At 37.7% G+C, this 18,952-nt stretch overlaps 1 protein-coding gene across 4 annotated transcripts in view; it reads right to left on the bottom strand.

The window, feature by feature from the left end:
• Positions 1–1,791: 1,791 nt before the first annotated feature.
• Positions 1,792–18,952, bottom strand: part of PHF20L1 (PHD finger protein 20 like 1) — a 56,108-nt gene continuing 38,947 nt past the window's right edge. For 2 of the 4 annotated variants that reach the window (XM_041407509.1, XM_041407510.1), the window contains 8 exons: positions 17,766–17,930; positions 17,197–17,378; positions 15,208–15,307; positions 13,971–14,057; positions 12,874–13,069; positions 12,100–12,469; positions 8,379–8,541; positions 1,792–7,252 (listed from right to left, as the gene is read on the bottom strand). In XM_041407509.1, the coding sequence (XP_041263443.1) occupies positions 7,110–7,252; positions 8,379–8,541; positions 12,100–12,469; positions 12,874–13,069; positions 13,971–14,057; positions 15,208–15,307; positions 17,197–17,378; positions 17,766–17,930 (1,406 nt within the window). In that variant the 3' untranslated portion in view covers positions 1,792–7,109. The remainder of the gene's footprint in view (positions 7,253–8,378; positions 8,542–12,099; positions 12,470–12,873; positions 13,070–13,970; positions 14,058–15,207; positions 15,308–17,196; positions 17,379–17,765; positions 17,931–18,952) is intronic. The other 2 variants (XM_041407511.1, XM_041407512.1) reach the window with 1 other exon arrangement.

The raw sequence follows: 18,952 nt of genomic DNA, 5'->3' as shown, positions 1-18,952 counted from the left end.
TTGTGAAGCACTTATCTGTATCACCTCTGATAAAGACCTCATGCAAAATTGAAGGACGACAAGATGACAGCCCCAGATAATGCACTTTTCAGTGTATTCACTTTATATGTGACATAGTCTTCAAATTTAAAGAACAATATGGAAGTTTCAGTCATTCCCATGCTAAACTTACCTAGATCAGAAAAAGTGGGCACAGGATTTGTCAAGTCTTAAATTATAACTTACCATTTGGAAAAGTGCCTTTGGTGATAGAAGAACCTAAAGAAGCCCATGTAAGAATATCTGAATTTGCATTTGTCCTTGCAGGAATTGACCATTTCTAGGAAAAATAAAATGCCTTTTCTTTTTCTTATTTATTTATTGAAAATAACAGTTTTCCTCTATCCAACAGTACCACAGTGATTCCAGGTAGAAAAATAGGTGTTTTATTCTCACAACACCAGGGATGCAGATTGGTTTGAAAACCCAAGCAGGAGACAGGTCTGCAACCACAGTGACACACAGGATTTGCAACTTGAATTGATTCAATATTTGACAAAAAAATGCTGAGGCAGTGAGAAAAGTCACCACCAGTCACAAAAGGATAGCAACAGGGTACAAAACTCTTGGTGTTGGTGGGACAAAACTGCTTCGGGTCTTTTCAATAATGCAATATTTAACCTTCTCTGAACTGAAGGCAATGGTGCAGAGCCAGTGGAGTCAGGAAAGGAAGGCCAAGGACAAACAGCTCCTGCCACACAACAAAGCTGTGAATTCCATAAGCCACCAATGAAAAAGATGGGTTAAAATTGAGGAACCCATCTCTGTCATGTGACAGATAAAACTAATGAACCTAAAAATTTTGGCTAAGGAACCCTCAGTGTGCCAGAAGTGAAAGACACATTCAGGAAAAGGCAATTTGCACAGATATTTGCACAGATACTATGGTATGTTTGTACAGATCTGATATCTTATTTCTACTGCAGACAAGACTCTGGACTGGCCAGATGCTTGGTCTGACTCGGGAAACCTCTTCTTCAGAAAGTCTGCTAATTCAAAAATTGTTTCAGTATGTTGCTCCAAGCCTGAATCTGGTCTTGTATCTTGAGATCCTGCTTTGAGACTGTTCCTTCAACAATGATTAAAATGTTTCAGAATTAAAAATTTTAAGTTCATTATTTTTGTGTCTACTTTTTCTGTGAATGAAAAAAATTTTCTATATCAGTAACTTACTGAAGGTCTGTCCAGTTTCATTCATCTGCTGCTTATCATATGTGCCCTTGTCCACAGGATGTCTAAGAGAAGAACTTCCTTAGCATTGCTGGTTTATATGTTTTCTACCACAGTAGTGTCTTAAACAGCTTGTGGATCATATTAAAATAAATTACTAAAAGCAAACTAAAGTTACTTTGTAATGACATTGTACAAAGGCACAAGAAGGGATGCCATCACTGTGAACACATTGTTGAAAGACATTGATTGTAAAGAATTAAGTGCATTGCAAAACTCAAACCCTGAAATTGTTAAAACATCAAAACAGCTCAAGAACAGAAATATCTTCTAATTACTTTGCCACATACATTACTTAATTCAGTACTGTGAATAATTTACTGTTTGTATCATTTGCCTACAGGCTAAAATACAACTGAAGATTCCCTCAAGCCTTGCAATGTAGAAAGGTATCAATGACTGCACATAACCTAAGGACTACAGGCTAAACATGCAACTAAAGATTCCCTAATGCTTTAAAACATATGCAAACCATCACTAGCTCACCAGAAGAGAAGTCCATGGAAAGGGAGCCCAGGCACGTAACAATCTCAACAGACCTTTATTGTGAGTATTAGAATGCAGTCAACATTATTGCTATTATAAAAAACAAATCACAGAAGGAAGTATTTTGCTTCTCTCACAGAAGATTTAATCATAGTGCAGTGCTGCCTCTCTCAGAGTCTTTAGTGACAATACACTGATGCACATGGCTACAGCTGAACACAGGAGGCCTGGCCAGTTTTCAGGAAAGGAAGACAGCTGTTTGAAGCAAACAGCAATTGAACTAGCTTTAGTTATCCCACCCACAGTGTAAGGGAAGGGAACTTCTGTCCTGAATGATTTTTCATGCTAGTTCATTTTCTCCATGTGGTCTCCAATTTTTCATTTGGGTTGTTCAGGCTGGTGCAGAATGGCTGCCAAATGCACACTCTGCACTCAGTGCAGTGTATTTTCACCATCGTTACATGCTCTGTTTTTGTTTTCCATATACAAACAGATATACACATAGTGTATAATATTTATTGCTAAAGACAGACCCCCACACCCAGTGCCCAGGACATAACAAAGGATAATAGAAACCATTACTGAAGCATTTCAAACAGCCTCTGCAAAATCCTCACCTAAAGCCATATGCAATCAGTACAACAGAAAAAAATTGTGAGCTAGTAAAATGTGAGAATAGCAACGGGTACTTAAAAAGTGATTAAGCCTCTGACTTTAATAAGCACTCCAAAATTAAGGTGCATATACTGAAACATTTTTAAGCAGTAGAGCAAAAACCTATAGTTCCAGTGTTCTAAACAATCCTGCTTGCAAATGAATGGCATCATTGCACACACTCCCTTTACAGACCAGCACCTCCACAGAGCTACTAACAGGGCAAGGCAGCCGGGACAGCCTGACTGCTCTTTTGGCTGTGAAGCCTCTGCCTGCAGTCCTGCCCATCCTCCACTTGCTGATTTTTATACCAAGCTCCAGTTCAGTTCAGGATCTGTTTTGTGCCTTTAGAGTTCCAGTGAAGAAAAATGGTTACAGCTTCCTTTTAAATACAAAGGAAAAATAGTGTAGTTTACAACATCAAATAGTTTTATAATTTCACTGTAATGTCTGAATGACTCCTTTGCATCCCAACCCTCAGTTTGGTAAGGAGTGCTGGAGCCCAGCAGTGCCAGAGGGGTTTTGCTGTAATATTAATTCAAGTCTAGTTAAGTTAGAAGCCAGATGGGAGTAGAGGAAGATCACAAATTGCACAAGACAGAAGAGGCTTACTTAAGAAAGGCATCAAAAACACCTGGAAATTTTGATGATGGTGCATGCACTCCAACTGTACACAAGTCCCAGGATGCTCTGGAGGCTGTGGACAGAAGAGCCAAAGAGGCCTTTCCCCATGACTACTTCCCACAGCAGCCAGGAAGAACTGGGCATGAGAACAAAGGAGTGACACCCTCCAGGCACCTCAGAAGCCAGAGTGCAGGCAGCTGAAGAACAAAAGAAGAAAAAGATGCAAGCTGCAGAATGAATAGATGAGCACATGTAGAAGCTCAGAGATAAAATTAAGAGAGAGAGGAGGCTGTCAGCCATACAAGATTACTGCACCCATGGAAGAACAGTTTCAATTCTTTGCCACCCAGCAAATACAGGAAATCTATCAGAAAATTGCAACCCATCTTCTTTGTCTATTTGAGAGAAAATGACAGGCTTCTACCACTGTAAACCACTCCACAGCTGAACAAAGATCTATACATCTAAGGCCAGAATATCCAAAATATGGGCACTATTTAACCTACAGCTACCCAAGAAAAGGGTGAACAGGAAGTATCTTCCAACCCATTCCCTGCAATATGACCTGAAGTACATCCATTTTGTAACCAGAACGTGGCAGCCCCATCACGTCATACCAGAGCACAGCACCAACACCACAATTCATTTATGACTGCAGTACTGCTGTCCTGCCATCACTGCAACTGAAACACAATTCCTGATGTAGATGCCTCTGGTATGGTCACAAGTAGGAGCAGGCTTTGAAATGAAATCACCCTGATACCTCCATTAAAAAAAAAAAAACTAACAGGCAAACCCCTAACTAAACCTCAGACAAAAAGCTGGGCATTGAAAGGCTCCAAAAGTTTGCCATTTAGCTCTGTGAAATCACAAGAGGCTTCTGTAATATGGCATTTCCTCTTTTGTCTAATACTATTTAAAATTCCTATGCAGTGACAGAAGGCTTCAAATTTAAACATTTTGCCTTTCTGTGCACACATATCAAACAGTCCTTACATTGCCATATACTGTTTTTTACTCAGAGAGGGTCTGTCCCCTTCATCAAACAATGCAGTCATAATTCAAACCCCAATAAATGATGTTGCAAGTAGACTGAGTGTACATCCCTGGCTTATTTAGAGAGGAAGCAGGAAGACAGATGGAAAATTATGCCTACAGGAATAAGATTCTCTTGATAAGGCCAACTAGGAAGAAATACTGGTAAGAGCCCAATCACACCGGGGCTGACTGGTACATGAGCAAAGCAATCAACTGTAAGCTACATTCTGTGCAAAACGCTTAGCATTTTTATGGCACTTGACTTGTGTTTAAAAGAAAAACCTCAAAAGCATCCCAAACCTTTGAATACTTGAGAAGCTGGGGTCAGAAACTAATGTCCACATGTTACAGACCAGCACCATGACTTGAGAAAGCAAACTCAGACAAGTTTGTGAAACATTGGAGCAAGACACGATGTATCATACACAGCATGGTCCACACGGACACTGAGATTGTATTTCTTAGAAGATATGAATGATTGCAGGAGAGTTTTTATAATACATGACTACACAATGAACATTAAAAAAAATACTGAACAGATTGTTTTGCAAACACAGTCTATCCTGAACAAGGCAGGATCTTGAGGGGTAAAATTACATATTTGTGTAAATTAAGAGGCCATTACACATACAAACAGAAGACACATTAAAGCTGCAAGGGCAACTTCAACTTTGACCTTAGGATTTCCTTTTCAGGATACCATTCCTCCACCTTTGTAGTAAGAATAAAACCTCTGTCCTCCCCCCTGAACTTTCCAAGTCCACCTCCACCTTCAGTAACATTTACAATTATATTACATCACACACATGCACACACATTGCATAATATTGCTACAGTGTATGCTGCATAAATTCTGTAAATACACTCCACTTTGTTTCAAAGTAATTCATCTGGATTTACACTTCTCTTATACAGTACACAGAGTACCACATTCAAGGATATGCAGCAAGTGAATAGTCTATAAAAACGTCTCACATATCCAAAAGCAAGTAGGCCACTCAACTATTCATGTTTGAAGCAGTTATTCAGGCATCATCTATATCACACAGAGTATTTATTAACAGTTGCTATAAAATGTCAACAACTCCACAGCTCTAATGTTCTTTCTGCATTATGGAGTTGCCAACCATTCCATAATTCCATGTTTTCATGCATCTCTGTGATGTCTCCTACAAGCTTGATGTGGGAAGACTTAAGTAGCAACCGCTCTGGAACAGGGGTTTACATTTTGCTTTGGCCATCAGGAGTGATAACTCACTTCAGGTATGACAGACAGAGAGGAAAGGTCAGGGTACGTTTACTTTAGCAATGAACCAGCCACGCTGCTTTCTTTCTCAATAATGGTTTTATCATGAAAGTTCAATGCACTGGTTGCAAAATCTTTCCCAGATAATCCATCTTTGGCACATTTTTCAGTTGTATGCATCCTTAAAAGGCATTCCAAGATTTTTTGATGGTCTGTACATAATAACAATCACTTCTTTTTTACATTTGTATGTAGATCAGGAAGAAAAGTGGAAAATGTAGAGTATGCAGAATAGTTTTAATAAACAGTTTTACATACAGTACCTTACATATAGAACAGTGTGTTTGCAAATTTAAATAATTTTTGAATGTACAGTGGCTTGTACTCTTATCAAAAGGTAAATTCAAGTTTACTGTCTATCGGTTCTAAAATGCATTTATACAGATAACTAGAACTGATAAACAGACATGAGGCATAAAATGTTCAAGTATCTTAATGTCCTCAGTTAAATAGCCTCCTTTTAACAGTCATATTTTACAAATTTCAAAACCTGTACATACATTATTTTCAATTTTAGAAACTGCTTGTTAAAAGGTAATATGAACCACCAGTTCTTGTAGTCTATGGTAATAAAACTAGACATGTGTAGGTAGAAATGTGTATGGCATGTATACATGTACACATAGCTATACACATGTACATACACACACAGACACGGATGTAGCACTGGGGACAGCGGCAACTTATCAGCACAGGAAATGTCCTGGGCTCAACATCCAGCAAGAGCTAACAGAGCAGGTAGGTTGCCTTTGGTTTCATGACATTTCATTCACTGAAGCTGAAAAATTTTACAAAAACAACTTGGATAAGGTATCTTGTGATTTTTGCCTCTAATGGTTTAGAATTTCCACAGCCACAGACAGTTTTGCTGCTCTTGTCATGCCTCATCCCCACTGAGGATGGTGAAGTTTTCAGAGGGCCAACATCAGAATAGAGCTACCCAGGACAAAAATTGTACCTTGATTCCTGAACACTGCTGTAGAACATAAAAAAATATAAACTAGATACAATTTTGGAAGGACTGCTGGCACCAAGTAGGACTTTGGAAAAAACCTTCGCCCAAGTCATAATTAAACTCTCATCCCAGTGATTTTAATATTATTTGGCACATCGGACCACTACTTTCCACTTCTGTTTTAAAGGAGCCTAGGGGTGCTGCTCTAGGGATTTCTATTTAAAAAAATACTTTAAAAGGGAGACCATGACAAGTAATTTTTTTCAAAAATCAAAGCTAGTATGTTTGTTTTCCTGAACACTCGTAGGAGAAAGAAATAATCTAAAAACCTTCCTTGTAGAGAAGATACAGCTCTCTCTGTATCTATCTTTCACTAGCAAGATAAGAGGATTGCATTTTTAGTCAGCTGAATTCTGCTAATTTAGAAATGTTTGCCAAGGGTTTTAAAATAGTAGCACTGCTCTTCAAAGAGTTTTTGTTTGTTGAATTTTCTTGTATCTGGGGATTTACTTGTTCAACATGTTAAAATGCTGAGAAATTGACATTTCTCAGTATATTATATATAATTTTGAAGCTCGGACATTGAAAATTCATATTTTTAATAAAACAGATTCCTGACTCTAAACTTCCTCTCTTCTTTCTAAAGCTTCAGCCTATTAATGTAATCAGCAAAGAACCAGATAAATGCTCAGCTTTTTGCTGTCTTCCTGTCAGTCTTGTGGCTAATAAGAAAACTCATGTAAAGAACCTATTTTTACTTCAATATTCCTCCTTTTGTCATACAGAGCAAAGTGTTGCTATTTGCTGTACTTTTCCCATGTCGATTAAGAGCTGTTTGATACGTCGCTTGAGCTGAGGCAATCTTGCCAGAGGATCTGGTGGTTCCAGTTCTCCAGTGAAATCAAGCCAGCTTTCTAAAACTACAGAAAGGAAAGGAAGAAGTTGATTAGAGTAACTCTTTGGGAAACAGTTTCCATAAAAATTAAACTTTTCTTTCTTACTTTGTCCTTCAAAAAAGGGAAAATACACTGAGGCTGTGATTTTTATTCAACAGAAGAAATTTTGTTAGGGAAACACCAACTAATTCTGTATTTCTATTGAACCATCCAATCTTCTGATTTGATTGTTGCTGTAAAAAGGTATCTGGGACTAAATTTTACCCTTGGCTCACAATTTACCCTCTCCACACATAAAAGCAACTTCAGTTCACAGTCTACTCTGACAGTTCTGAAACAGAAAATGCAACCCTTAAACACAAGGCTTGCTTCTGCCACTTCAGCAGGCTCCTGTGGACAAGGTCCAGCTTACAGAATGGTTTTTCCAATCTTCAACAAATGTTTTCAAGGAATTTCTCTGCTTGTAGAAACAGAGAAGGGAAAAGGTCAATCCTATTAGTTTAGAAACACTGTATCTAGGAAAAGCAGGGATACTGGAAGTAAAACTGCAAATAGAAATAAGACAACTTTATTTGTTAGAAGATTAATTAAGGAGTCCTAGGATTAGACTACAAGCTTCCCTAACTACTAGTTTCTATGACTGGCAGGTCACAGGCACTTATGTGGTACAATATTCTCATACAATGTAATTTCATTCAAGTTTTCCCATGAAGACTGAATTGTCTTCATGAGACCACTTGCTTACTAATAAGAAAAAAAACAAAGTTGAAGGCACAATAAACACCTTTTTTTTTTCCCCCTACATTTTGTCAATTACTACAACAATCAGGCAAAAACCACTCCAGGTGTAGAAAAAGCCATCAACTTTAGGATTCATACCTGGATAAAGACTAGACAAGTTATCTAAGATTTCTGAAGTCTGAGCCTGAGCTCAGGGGTTCTGAGTGCCTCATCTACTTTGATGGCATTGAAAAAACTTGAGGAAGGGGGTAGGGAGATCAAGGGTACAAGCTCTGCTTATAATTCTGGGACCCAAATTTGAACAGAATACTTAAAAATCCATCCTCAGTGCCTCAGATCACTTTGAACACATTAGTTAAGAGAGATGCTGCTACAAGTACATTAACAAATAATCTGGCAATGCAGTTACCATCAACTTCTTTTTCAATCAGGTCCATTCTGCTGGTGACTTCGTTCTGTACATTCTCTATATGGGTGAGGAGATTTAGCTGCCATTGAAGATGTGTGTCCACTTGTTCTTCTGAGCCTTTTCTTTCATTACAAACAAACACAGTGTTTCCTTCAGCAGAATTCTTCATAGGAGCAACAGAAAGAAAAAAATTGCCATTTAAGATTTTTTTTTTCTTTGTTTTAACTTCTGGTGTTGATTTCAACATTTGAGTCACATGATAAACTCTGCTGGCTTAGAATTGTACTTCTGTGTACAGGACAAAAAGCTTACTCAGAAAGCCACATTCTATGACACATCAATAAACTAAACCAAATGCAGATTCCACACAAGTAAGCAACTATACCTTTTGCCTCATTTCCCTAACACTGAAATTTATCAGTTCAAATATTTTCTTCAGTGCAGTAAGACAGATTGTACTTCTGTGCCCTTTTTATATAAATAGCAACTTAAATCATAAAGTGCTGAACTGCATGGGTCTACTGCCACCAAAAATGTGCAAAATCCTAAGGTTTGTTTCCATGGAAAACTCTCTAAAATGCAGAAGTATCTAAGATCTCAACAGTCACTACTTTGCACAAATAAGCTGGACATCCTATTTCACAGAATCCCAGAAGGGCTCAGCTTGGAAGGGACCACAGTGGATCACCTGGTCCCAGAGGGTCATCCCAGGGCACGTGGCACAGGACTGTGTCCAGATGGTTCTGGAGTATCTCCAGTGAGAGGAGAGAGTATCTCTCCTCACTGGAGATACTTCACATCCTCTCTGAGAAATCTGCTCTGTTTGCGATTAAGACAAAAATCTTCTCTTCCTACGTGTTATTACCCCACCTACCTTCCAGGCACAAGTCTGGGGTAGAACTGAACATGTTTGGGGACAGTTACAGTAACACGTGGAGTTATGCAAACATAGTATCTGAGGAAGACTGACTTCTTCAATATAATTAGTACCTTCACAGCATGCCAGAGATAATACATGAGCTCCTAATATTTCTATATTTGATGTTTCAGCTACTTAGTGGAAGTAGATCAGTTTTAATGAGTTAAAAATACTCAGCATCTCAGGTAATTAGGAGGATTAACAGCTTCCTTTCTATATCCACTATGACTTCATATGCAATGAAGTTCTTTCACTATTGAAGATTTTATTTTAAGGACTAGAATGCCAGATAGATGTGCTCACCCAGTGTCAGCTCAGGTCAAATGCCAGAGCAAAGAATGACTTTAATTGTATTAATACACTTCTCTGAAGACCTCAGCTAATTTTCCACATCACTTAAGAAAAAAATGGCGTGAGGTCTGTTATTAAAATATTTCTCTCTCCAGTCAAATATAGAAGAGTGAGAAGAGAGGTAAAGAAGAAAATAGGAACTGAAGGATTTTAAGTTTCAACTTAAGCAAAAAAAACCCAATTTTCATTTTAAGACTTAAATTAAAATACACCAACCAAACCAATAAAACTCTGACTGACCTGCAGGCAGCTTTATTAGCAACTCAGATGGGACAAGTGTTGTTAATATTCGTAATGTTCATTAAAGGAGTTAAAATTATGTATCAGGTATAGATTTTATTTGAAAGGTATGAGAGTTTTGATGCCTTTATGATATTTAAAATCCCTTCTCTGAAGGGATTTTCAGTGTCTTCAGTAATCAAACTTTTCATAATCTTATGAATATGAATAATATTTCCAATATAAGTAAGAAATTATCAATTCCTTACAATTTTCAGACCCTCTCCAAAACTACAAAAATGCCATTTTTCCCTAGCTGTAAAAGGATCCAAGTCCATAATCCTAAAAGCAAAATCATCTTTCAGCCTGCTTCAGCAAGACAGAGGAAATTTCAAAGCTAAGGATCTGAATATCTAAATAACATCATAAATGTGGGTTTTTTTCTTCTAATGACCTCTATATTTATTCAAACGGCTTCTTGAAAAAAACCCATAAAATTCAACAGGTTCTCCTCTAACCTATGAGATCAATATAGGTAATCAGGCAGGGATGGCAGGAGAAGAGATAGGATACTGCTCATGGACAAGAAATAACAGGAAGCAGGGGAAGTCTTGTGCTTTCAGAAGCAAAACCAAGGAAACTAAATACAATTTTAAAGATAATGCATAGCCCAAAAAGGGACTTGAAAACAGTTGATCCAAACACTGTAAGAGAAATGGAAGTATGTAACAGAACTGCAGAACAGGGTAAGACAAAACAGTATGGAAACCCAGAATATTAAAAGGCTCTGAAGAATGCTAAAAAGGAAAACTCAAAGCATCAACCAAACTTTGACAAGGAAAGGAGAAAAGCCATCTTAGAGAGAAGTCAGGATCATTTAGGAATCGTCCTTCAATGTCAGTTTTAAGGTAAGTGCAGGCAGGTTTATATGGAGAAACCAAGGAGACCTTTTCCATGACTATTACATTGAGGCAGAAGGCCTTATTTTAATATCAAGGCTGACTACTGAAAAGGCGATCAAGGTTTCTCCAAAGGAAAGAACACTATTAAACCAAGAAGAGATCTGTTGAGGACAGTGTAAAACAAAGAGCACCTAGCTTTTTAGATATATGCTTCAGTCTCTGAAGGAAATATTAGTTTTGTTTAACTGCTCATGTATATTTTCCTTTAATTCTAAATATCTTTATACTATTTATACTGTTTACAATGACGATTTAAACTACTGTTGTAAGGCAAGAGTATTTGGCACTGCTGCATGTCTCCTTCCTATAAACCTCAAAATAGCTGTGCAGTGTAGCAAATTTAGCACAGAAACAGGTATTTTTAATTAGAATGAACCTAAAATTCGCCATTCAGACTATACAGCTTACATGCCACATTTAGAACTAAAATTAAAAAGAAAAAAGATGCATCATACTCATTTCTTCCACACCACAAACTGTTACTTCTAAAGGGTGATGAGTTGGATGATTTATCCTCATACAGCTGCTATTGCAGAAAACAGAAAGGTTTGGTTCTCTTTGGTTTTTGCTCTGAGAACTGTTCACTAAAACCAGATTAACAAGTTTCAGACCTTTTCCATCGAATAATGGATTCAAACCATTAAAGTAAAAATGAGAAAGAGATGTTTAAACAGCAAATTATAATCCTGACTAAATATGTTTCATTAGAAGAAATATGCAATATAGAAGATTGAAAAGCAGTTGCACATGAGGTGAAATTAGTTGGTCAGTAAATCATTACCTGTGAAAGACATTCTAGGTACCACTGCTATTAAAAGAAAAATAGAGTACAATAATAAACACTATTAAAAAAGCCTTGGTTTAAAAAATAACAACCAAAACCCTCTAACACATGTAGATAACCAAATGGAGAGAAAAAGGGAAACTCGTCCCATTTTCCTCACCTCATAAAAACCATGTAAATTCTGTTCCAATACCCTGCATTTTAAGAATGGAGTTTCCTTTCTCTCAAAACATTGGATTGAGAATGATTTTTTAGCATAGGCAATACCTTAAACCATACCTTCTATTTCATACACCAGCTGAAATGAACATACTCCACCTGGAACAATTTCAGTGATCCAAGTTTGCTTCCAGTGATTTCTGCAGACTTATTTGATAAATATGTTGACTTACAGCAATAAAGATTTTTAAATACCTGTATGGTCAGTTTTATCAGACTAAACATACTTTTCCAAATAAAATTTCCCAGATGAAGAATGATACTTACCTGCTCATTCATGCCACCATCTTTAAAAGAATATTGTAAACAGTTTTTATTCTCTGTGTGATATTCCTGATCTTCCTCAAAGCTACTTGTGTCTTCATCATCTGAGCTCATAGGGTCAGTGACTGCTTTGTAGTCATGACTAAAACTCTGTGGTTTTTGGTAACTGTGCTCACTTGTGATGTATGTTTCTTCCATCTTCTGGGGTATACTGGGTGGCTCTTTATGGTTTTGACTATGACACGTCCTTTCAGCTGGATTAACAGCATCCTGCAAAGTCACTAACTTTTTCTCTACCCCAACAGTTCTTTGTTCTTGTTCTTTTCTCATCCCTGAGTAAGCCCAGAGATGAAGGTCTGGATGATGCTTATTTCTGCAATGAAGAGGAGGAAAAAAAGCAAGTTATAGAGATCTTAGTGCAGTTAGAGGACTGAACTATTAAGCACCCAATTCTCATAGATATTAACTACTGAAAAGCATGATTATTAAAAAAGAAATATTCCTAGGTCATTCATCAATTTAAAATAAATCCAGAATGCCCCTTTAACACAAATTTTACCAAAAAAATCACCAATAATCCCAACAGACCATATCTGCTTGGGTGCTGAACACCTAGCTCCTGCTGAAGCTGAGGGTACTGAACATCTTGCACTTGAATTATTTAAAAAATTATACAAGAAATAACTTCAATGTGAGAGAAAAATGCAAATGGAATAATGGTAGTCTTTGCTACCTGAATAGATACAGCAGGAAAATAAACCCTGGAGGGATACCTACTTCAGTATCCCAATCTTCAGCTGCAGTCCATGCAGTATTTCAGTTACCCCATATACATCTGCCAGTAGGTGATGGGTTGACACGATCTTTTTGGCATTAAGATGAGAGTAGTTCTCTTTCAAGAATGACAATCCACACATGTGTCCATTGTTTAGCCAGTCTTTGTCATAGAGATATTTGGCACTCCACCTCTGTCCTGGGGTAAGCAATAAAGAAATTGAGGGACATCTAAAGCCACAGCAGAATTATGTTTACAACTAGAGTGCTATATTTATGTGTTGTACTTGCCTAAATATCTCCTAACATCCATGAAAGGATGACTCAGGATTTTGCTATTAATATATATGAATTTAGTTTTTGTGGATTAAGAAGAAAGTCAAAACTTATGAGAAAGAAAATCAGCCTGAAAACCCTTTAAATGGCATTTGAAATTAAAATCTAATCACCTTTGCAATCAAACTATATGATATTAAGATCTATGCTGCTATCAAAATAAAAATCACCAAAAATATTACATTGACATTTTATTTATCTAAGTAGTTGAACTTACTTTTTTTTTTTTTAAAGAAAGCCCAAGTTACCAAGAAAAATATTAGAGTGGATTTTATATGGACATATCCAAAACACCCAGTTTGTTTCTAAAAGACAAATGTTACACTTCAATACTGAAGTCAATATCTATTTATTAGAAGCCAATAAAAGGCTTCAGGAAAAGCAGATATTTCAGTTATCTGACAGCAGAGCTCTTACACTCCCCTTTGAGGTGCCTTTCACCAACTTGTACGAGGGTATTGATGTATGTGGGCCTCAGCTCTCCCCTGCTATGCCTTAACCCAACCAGCAGGAATGAGTATTTAGCTAAGGCTTCTACAGTAGCTAAATAACTACTAAAAAACCCAAACAAATAAAAAAACCCATAACAAAATGAAACAAAACCAAAATGCCCACCCAAAACTAGAAATGCATAATGCTAATTATTGCAATGTTATTGTTTACAACAAGGCACCCAGACGGACTGACAGTATCTTACACTCGATTTCAAATCATACTAGCATCATAGACAGAACAAAGAACGGGTTGATGGAAGCCCTTCATACCTTTCAGGAGAATACCCTGTCTATCTCCTTTTTGCCCATTATCCCAATACACTTTAAAATACTGACATTGAGAATGACTTTTTTCTCCTGACATAGAAAGAAAAGAAGTAATGGTTAGGAAGGGAGAGAAGATAAAAATTAGGGACACAGACTCTGCATAGCAGGGGAAAACGAAGTACCTAACACAGTGCAGGGAAAGAGCACAAGACAAATTAGCTGGGTTTAGTAAGAAAAAGCTGAGCTGCTCAAGAGACACCACACAGAACTATCAGACAAGACTCTCTACCACCAGTTTTGATTCACACTGGGACACATCGAACCAGCTCTACTTTCCTAATATTTCATCTCAAAAATAGCTGATAATATCTCTGCAAACAATTTTCATATTTCACTTCTTAAATTTAGAATGACAGTAAATTTGAGGTTGTGGTCTCATTGCCCTTTTGAAACAGCTGGAGTGCTGGATATTTCACCAGAGGACAAGTATGTGCATTTGAATCAATTGTCAGAAGAAAATACAAAAGACTTACTTCCAAATTTTTTGGATTTTCTCCAAATAACAGCTAAGAAGAATGTGTTTATCACAGAATCATTTTTAAATCAACATCTTCCTAATCAAATGTATTCAGTTTAAAAGTCAATAGTTTTCCTAGTTCTTACGAATTTGACCTAACTATCTGAAGATCAACATATGCTGTGTGTGCACTATTGTTTACTACAAGATGGAATGGATTTTTCTGTATTTTAAATATTCAGTTCCACACTTTTACACAGTTCTGGACAAATGTAAACATTCTAAAATTGCAGTTACTAAGAAATGCCATTCACAGAATGTTTGAGTGTACTGTGGTACCGAGTCCTTTTCCTCTAAGAAAATATTTAAATGAACAAATGTGATTCCAAGTATTGGCAAAACAGATCCCTGAACAAAAATGATTTCTTTAGAAAGGCTTTCCAAACTATACTGACATAAAAAAGTGCTAAGGTTTGGGAGGAATTAAGTTTCAACAAGTAAAACAATGGTAACTGAGTTTATGGATAAGATTTAGCATAGCTGACCATGATGTTACTAACATAAAAGTAAGTTTCTGCTCAGAGCCAAACTTAGAATCACTTGCCCCAAAGAAGCATCACACGTAACACAAAACAGACAAAGCTTGAACAATTTAAGCAACTTCATAACATCTTTGCTCAAAAATCCCAAGCAGGGCTGCAGATAAAGGTGGTTTATCCATACCTGGTGGATCTCTGCAGATGTAACAGATGTACTGCTCTGGAATGCTGTCCTCCAGCAGTCCCATGCATACACTGTGCTGCCAACACAAGCATTCTTCACACTGATGTCAGAAAAAAAAAAACAACAACAAAAGCAAAAACTAAAACTGAGACAAGTAGATGCAAAAACCCAGGAGCTACTTCTTGAATCATCAAATGCAGAGAACAGCACTTTAATTTAAATAGCTGGTTTGAGCAAGATTATTTTAGCTGGGCAATTTGTGTTTGGGTAGACAAAGACATCAAGCTAAAAAAAGAGCTCTAGATCTGAAAGTTACCTCAACCACAAACTCCAGACTGGAAAAAAAAAAAAAAGCAACTGAAGATGTAATATTAAATAGTATTTTATTACAACATTCAGTATTTTAGCACCTACATATTTAGTAGTGAAACATAAGACAGGAGTATAATATTATAGTAAAGTAGAAAGATAATGTAATACATTACAGCATAACAGTGAAAAGTAGAAAACTCTTCAGTTTAATTATTTATATTTACAAAGCATCTCTCCAGTGCGCTAGAAAGATGTGCTTTTAATATCGCACCAATGGAAAATCTAAAAGAAAAAGAAAATTAAGAGAAAATGAAAGAGGAGAAACAAGAGAATAGGAGAGCAAAATAGAAGTGGTAAGACATGAGAGCCTAAAACCAGCAAACTGGTTGCTCTCAGTGAAATAAGCATGAAGAGGAAAAATCAGGCTGCCGCTGGACTTCAAAAACAGGCAGGAAACTACCTCTTATAAAGATGCTTCCCTTTCTCAACTCTGTACTTGCTAGTGTTTTAAATATCTGCTGGCTCACTGCTGAAAATCTCTCCTCTTTGCTTTGACATGCCTTTGAGCATCAAGCTGTTCAAAACACCAACTCACCTTTCCTCCTGTCCCTACAGCTACCGTGTCCCCTCCTGTCTCAAAAGATTGTTACACCAGTCCATTTTTTTGTTATCATAGCTGAACTGCTCAGTTCCTCCAACACAGCACAGTCTTTTAGTCTGCTCCCCGAGACAGCCTGTGTGCCCTTCATTTCCAGGGCTCTGTCAGTTCCAGAACAGTAAGTCTACTAACATATGACAGCCCTACTTTTTCCTTTAAATCTCAACTAAAGAGCTCCATACTATCAACTGGAACTGTACCACAGTAGTAGTTGAATACAAACCTGATTTTGAATGGGGGTAAAAAACACAGCAGGTCATGACCTTTTTAAAGTTGTTGACAACTGAGTTCTTCCTTACTGCTTTTTGCATCTGATTTAATCACTGCATTATAAATTGCTTGAGAAAAAATACTTGAAATTACTCATAGATGGGAAACACTCTCCTCATTGGAGTACAAAGTAATAAGCAGCAGGAGTTGCAATCTATCCACACCTGAATGCTGTGCAAACATGGTATACTCTTCTTCACTTTTATCTATACCAAGTTAAGGTGTAAATTCTCAGCAGCTTCTAAAACCTGGTAGTGACACCCAGTGTGAGAAGTGCTGTTCTAAAGATGAAACACACATCACAGTACTGACAGTATTTAGTGTCTGCACGGAGACATGTTGCACACAGAGGAAGGACATTTACAGTGAGCAGAAAGGTTTCTACAAGTGGTACTGCAAAACACAAGGGCCAAGCCAGGAGGGCTCGTAAAATCAGGGTGGTCTGGGGAACAGAAGCAGAATGGTTTGTGTGCAGCCAAGGATACTTTATTCCAAATTTATCAGCTGGCTATAAAGGTTACCCAGCAATTTGTCCTATGTATCAAATTGCTAGAGAAACCCCATCCTAGAGAAACAGCTCTGCATCCACTGAACAGAGCCAAACCAAGTGCAGAACAAAGAAATATTTTGTTCTTGTTCACTTATGTACAGCTCTCTACACAATTCCAGTCTGTGACACATCAAAAGGGCACCTTCACAAGCAAAACATTCGCATGGGAAATGTAACTCCACACACCAAACTTCTTTACCTGAATCATAAAGCCATTTTCTTCATCAAGTTCACAAATGCATCTAACAATTTCATTGAGAGCATCATCTTCATCCTGAGACTCTTCAAAGTTGGTTGAATCAAAATCCTGATTGTATTCATCACCACTAAGTAACAAACTCTCTGTGGAAGAATCATCCAAGAACTCCACATCTGAAAGGTCTAATAGAAATAAACACATGTGAAACTGTGCGGAGAGACACAACAATTGAAAGAAATACAGGGAGCTTTGACAGGTAAAAATCTTAATCTGCACTAGCAAAAAAAATCACTCTCAAACACACTGCTGATATATGAGATTTCAAGATGAATTCTGCCAAGTGCCTTTAATGTCCTCGCCTCAGATGCAGAGTAGCAACACTTAACCAAAGCAAGTACAATGTAGACCAGCTTGAGGAGTGTAAGCATTTTGATTTAAATAGATGAAGGATAAATCAGTCATCATATTTACAGCTACAATCCCATACATAAACCAAATTATTTCCTTTAAAATTCTCTTTCTTAACAAATTAAACCTACGAACTGAAATTTGGTGTTCATTCAACCTACTTTCTCCACTAAGGTCAACAGACAGGATAGCTCTTGGATACTGGTATGAAGTGTTCTTCTCTGAGAACATACTGCGCAACGTCAGGGAGCTGCCCGAGGACCGCGTCAAGGGAGAGGAGCACCTGTCCAGGAATTCAACAGAACTGTCTTCATAATCCGAGTAATCTGAAATGTTGAAAGAAAAGAAGTCACTCTTACAAAAGTAAAATTTATAACAAATGTAAAAAAAAATAATTGCGTATAGATTTTACTGCAGCATTATGTTGACAAGCAAAGACTATCAATGCTGAGGTATCAGAACGATGAAACTGTAAATAAGAAATGGCAAAAGCTCTTGTAACATTTTATTAAAAAATTATAGTAAGAAACATAATCAAGTTTGATAGATAAGCATCACCATTTGTAACTCTGCCACCTCTGAATGTACAGAGGGGTAATTCTTCTTAGAATATTATGCAGTCTTCTTTTTTCCACAATTCATCCTGCACCATCTGCTATCCTTAGAGATGCTGCTGGTGACTCTCTTGCCTTAAGTCTGCTTGCAGCACTACCAGCACTGCTGCCTAGAAGCAACCACAGATGACCCTGCCAGTTTAAGTGATAAAAGCTTGTCTGCACCCCTGCAGAGGAGCACAGGAAGCCCAAAGAAAATTGTCTTTGGATGTTCCCAGGCCCATGTCAGGAGACACCAATGGGCCAAGAAATCCTGGGATGGGCTAGGGAGCATCCCAGAAGAGTATACATACACAGGCCCAAAGGAGGAGGATGAGCAGGCAAACAACCAACACCCCCTGGCCAGGCCCCTCTCAGACCTTCCCAGCAGTGCCATCACCTCCACTGCACAAAACCCATCAGGATGTGTTACCCACAGCAGCTCTCTGGATCATCTTCTGGACTAAGGGCAGCTGCAGCCCAGGGGGCTGCCAGTGGAGGACACTACGGGATGTGGGGGAAAATAATTTTGGGTTTGTGAATGACTTTATGAAATGTTTAGGGAAGAAAATAAAGGTGGGGAAAATGGATGGACTGAAGTGATTTGGGGAAGAACAATTAAGGGCAGAACATGGGAATAACAGGACAAAAAAAAGCCACATATGCATAAAGTTTTGTGGTCAGTATGCTTGCCTGGCCATGCCCGGCATCCAGGCTGTGCTGGCACAGGTTGTAAATCTCCCTCCTTGGAGCCA

Source organism: Onychostruthus taczanowskii, unplaced genomic scaffold (assembly GCF_017590055.1).
Source record: "Onychostruthus taczanowskii isolate IOZ18803 unplaced genomic scaffold, ASM1759005v1 scaffold27, whole genome shotgun sequence".
NCBI lineage: Eukaryota > Metazoa > Chordata > Aves > Passeriformes > Passeridae > Onychostruthus > Onychostruthus taczanowskii.
This window is presented reverse-complemented; position numbering and strand designations above follow the sequence as displayed.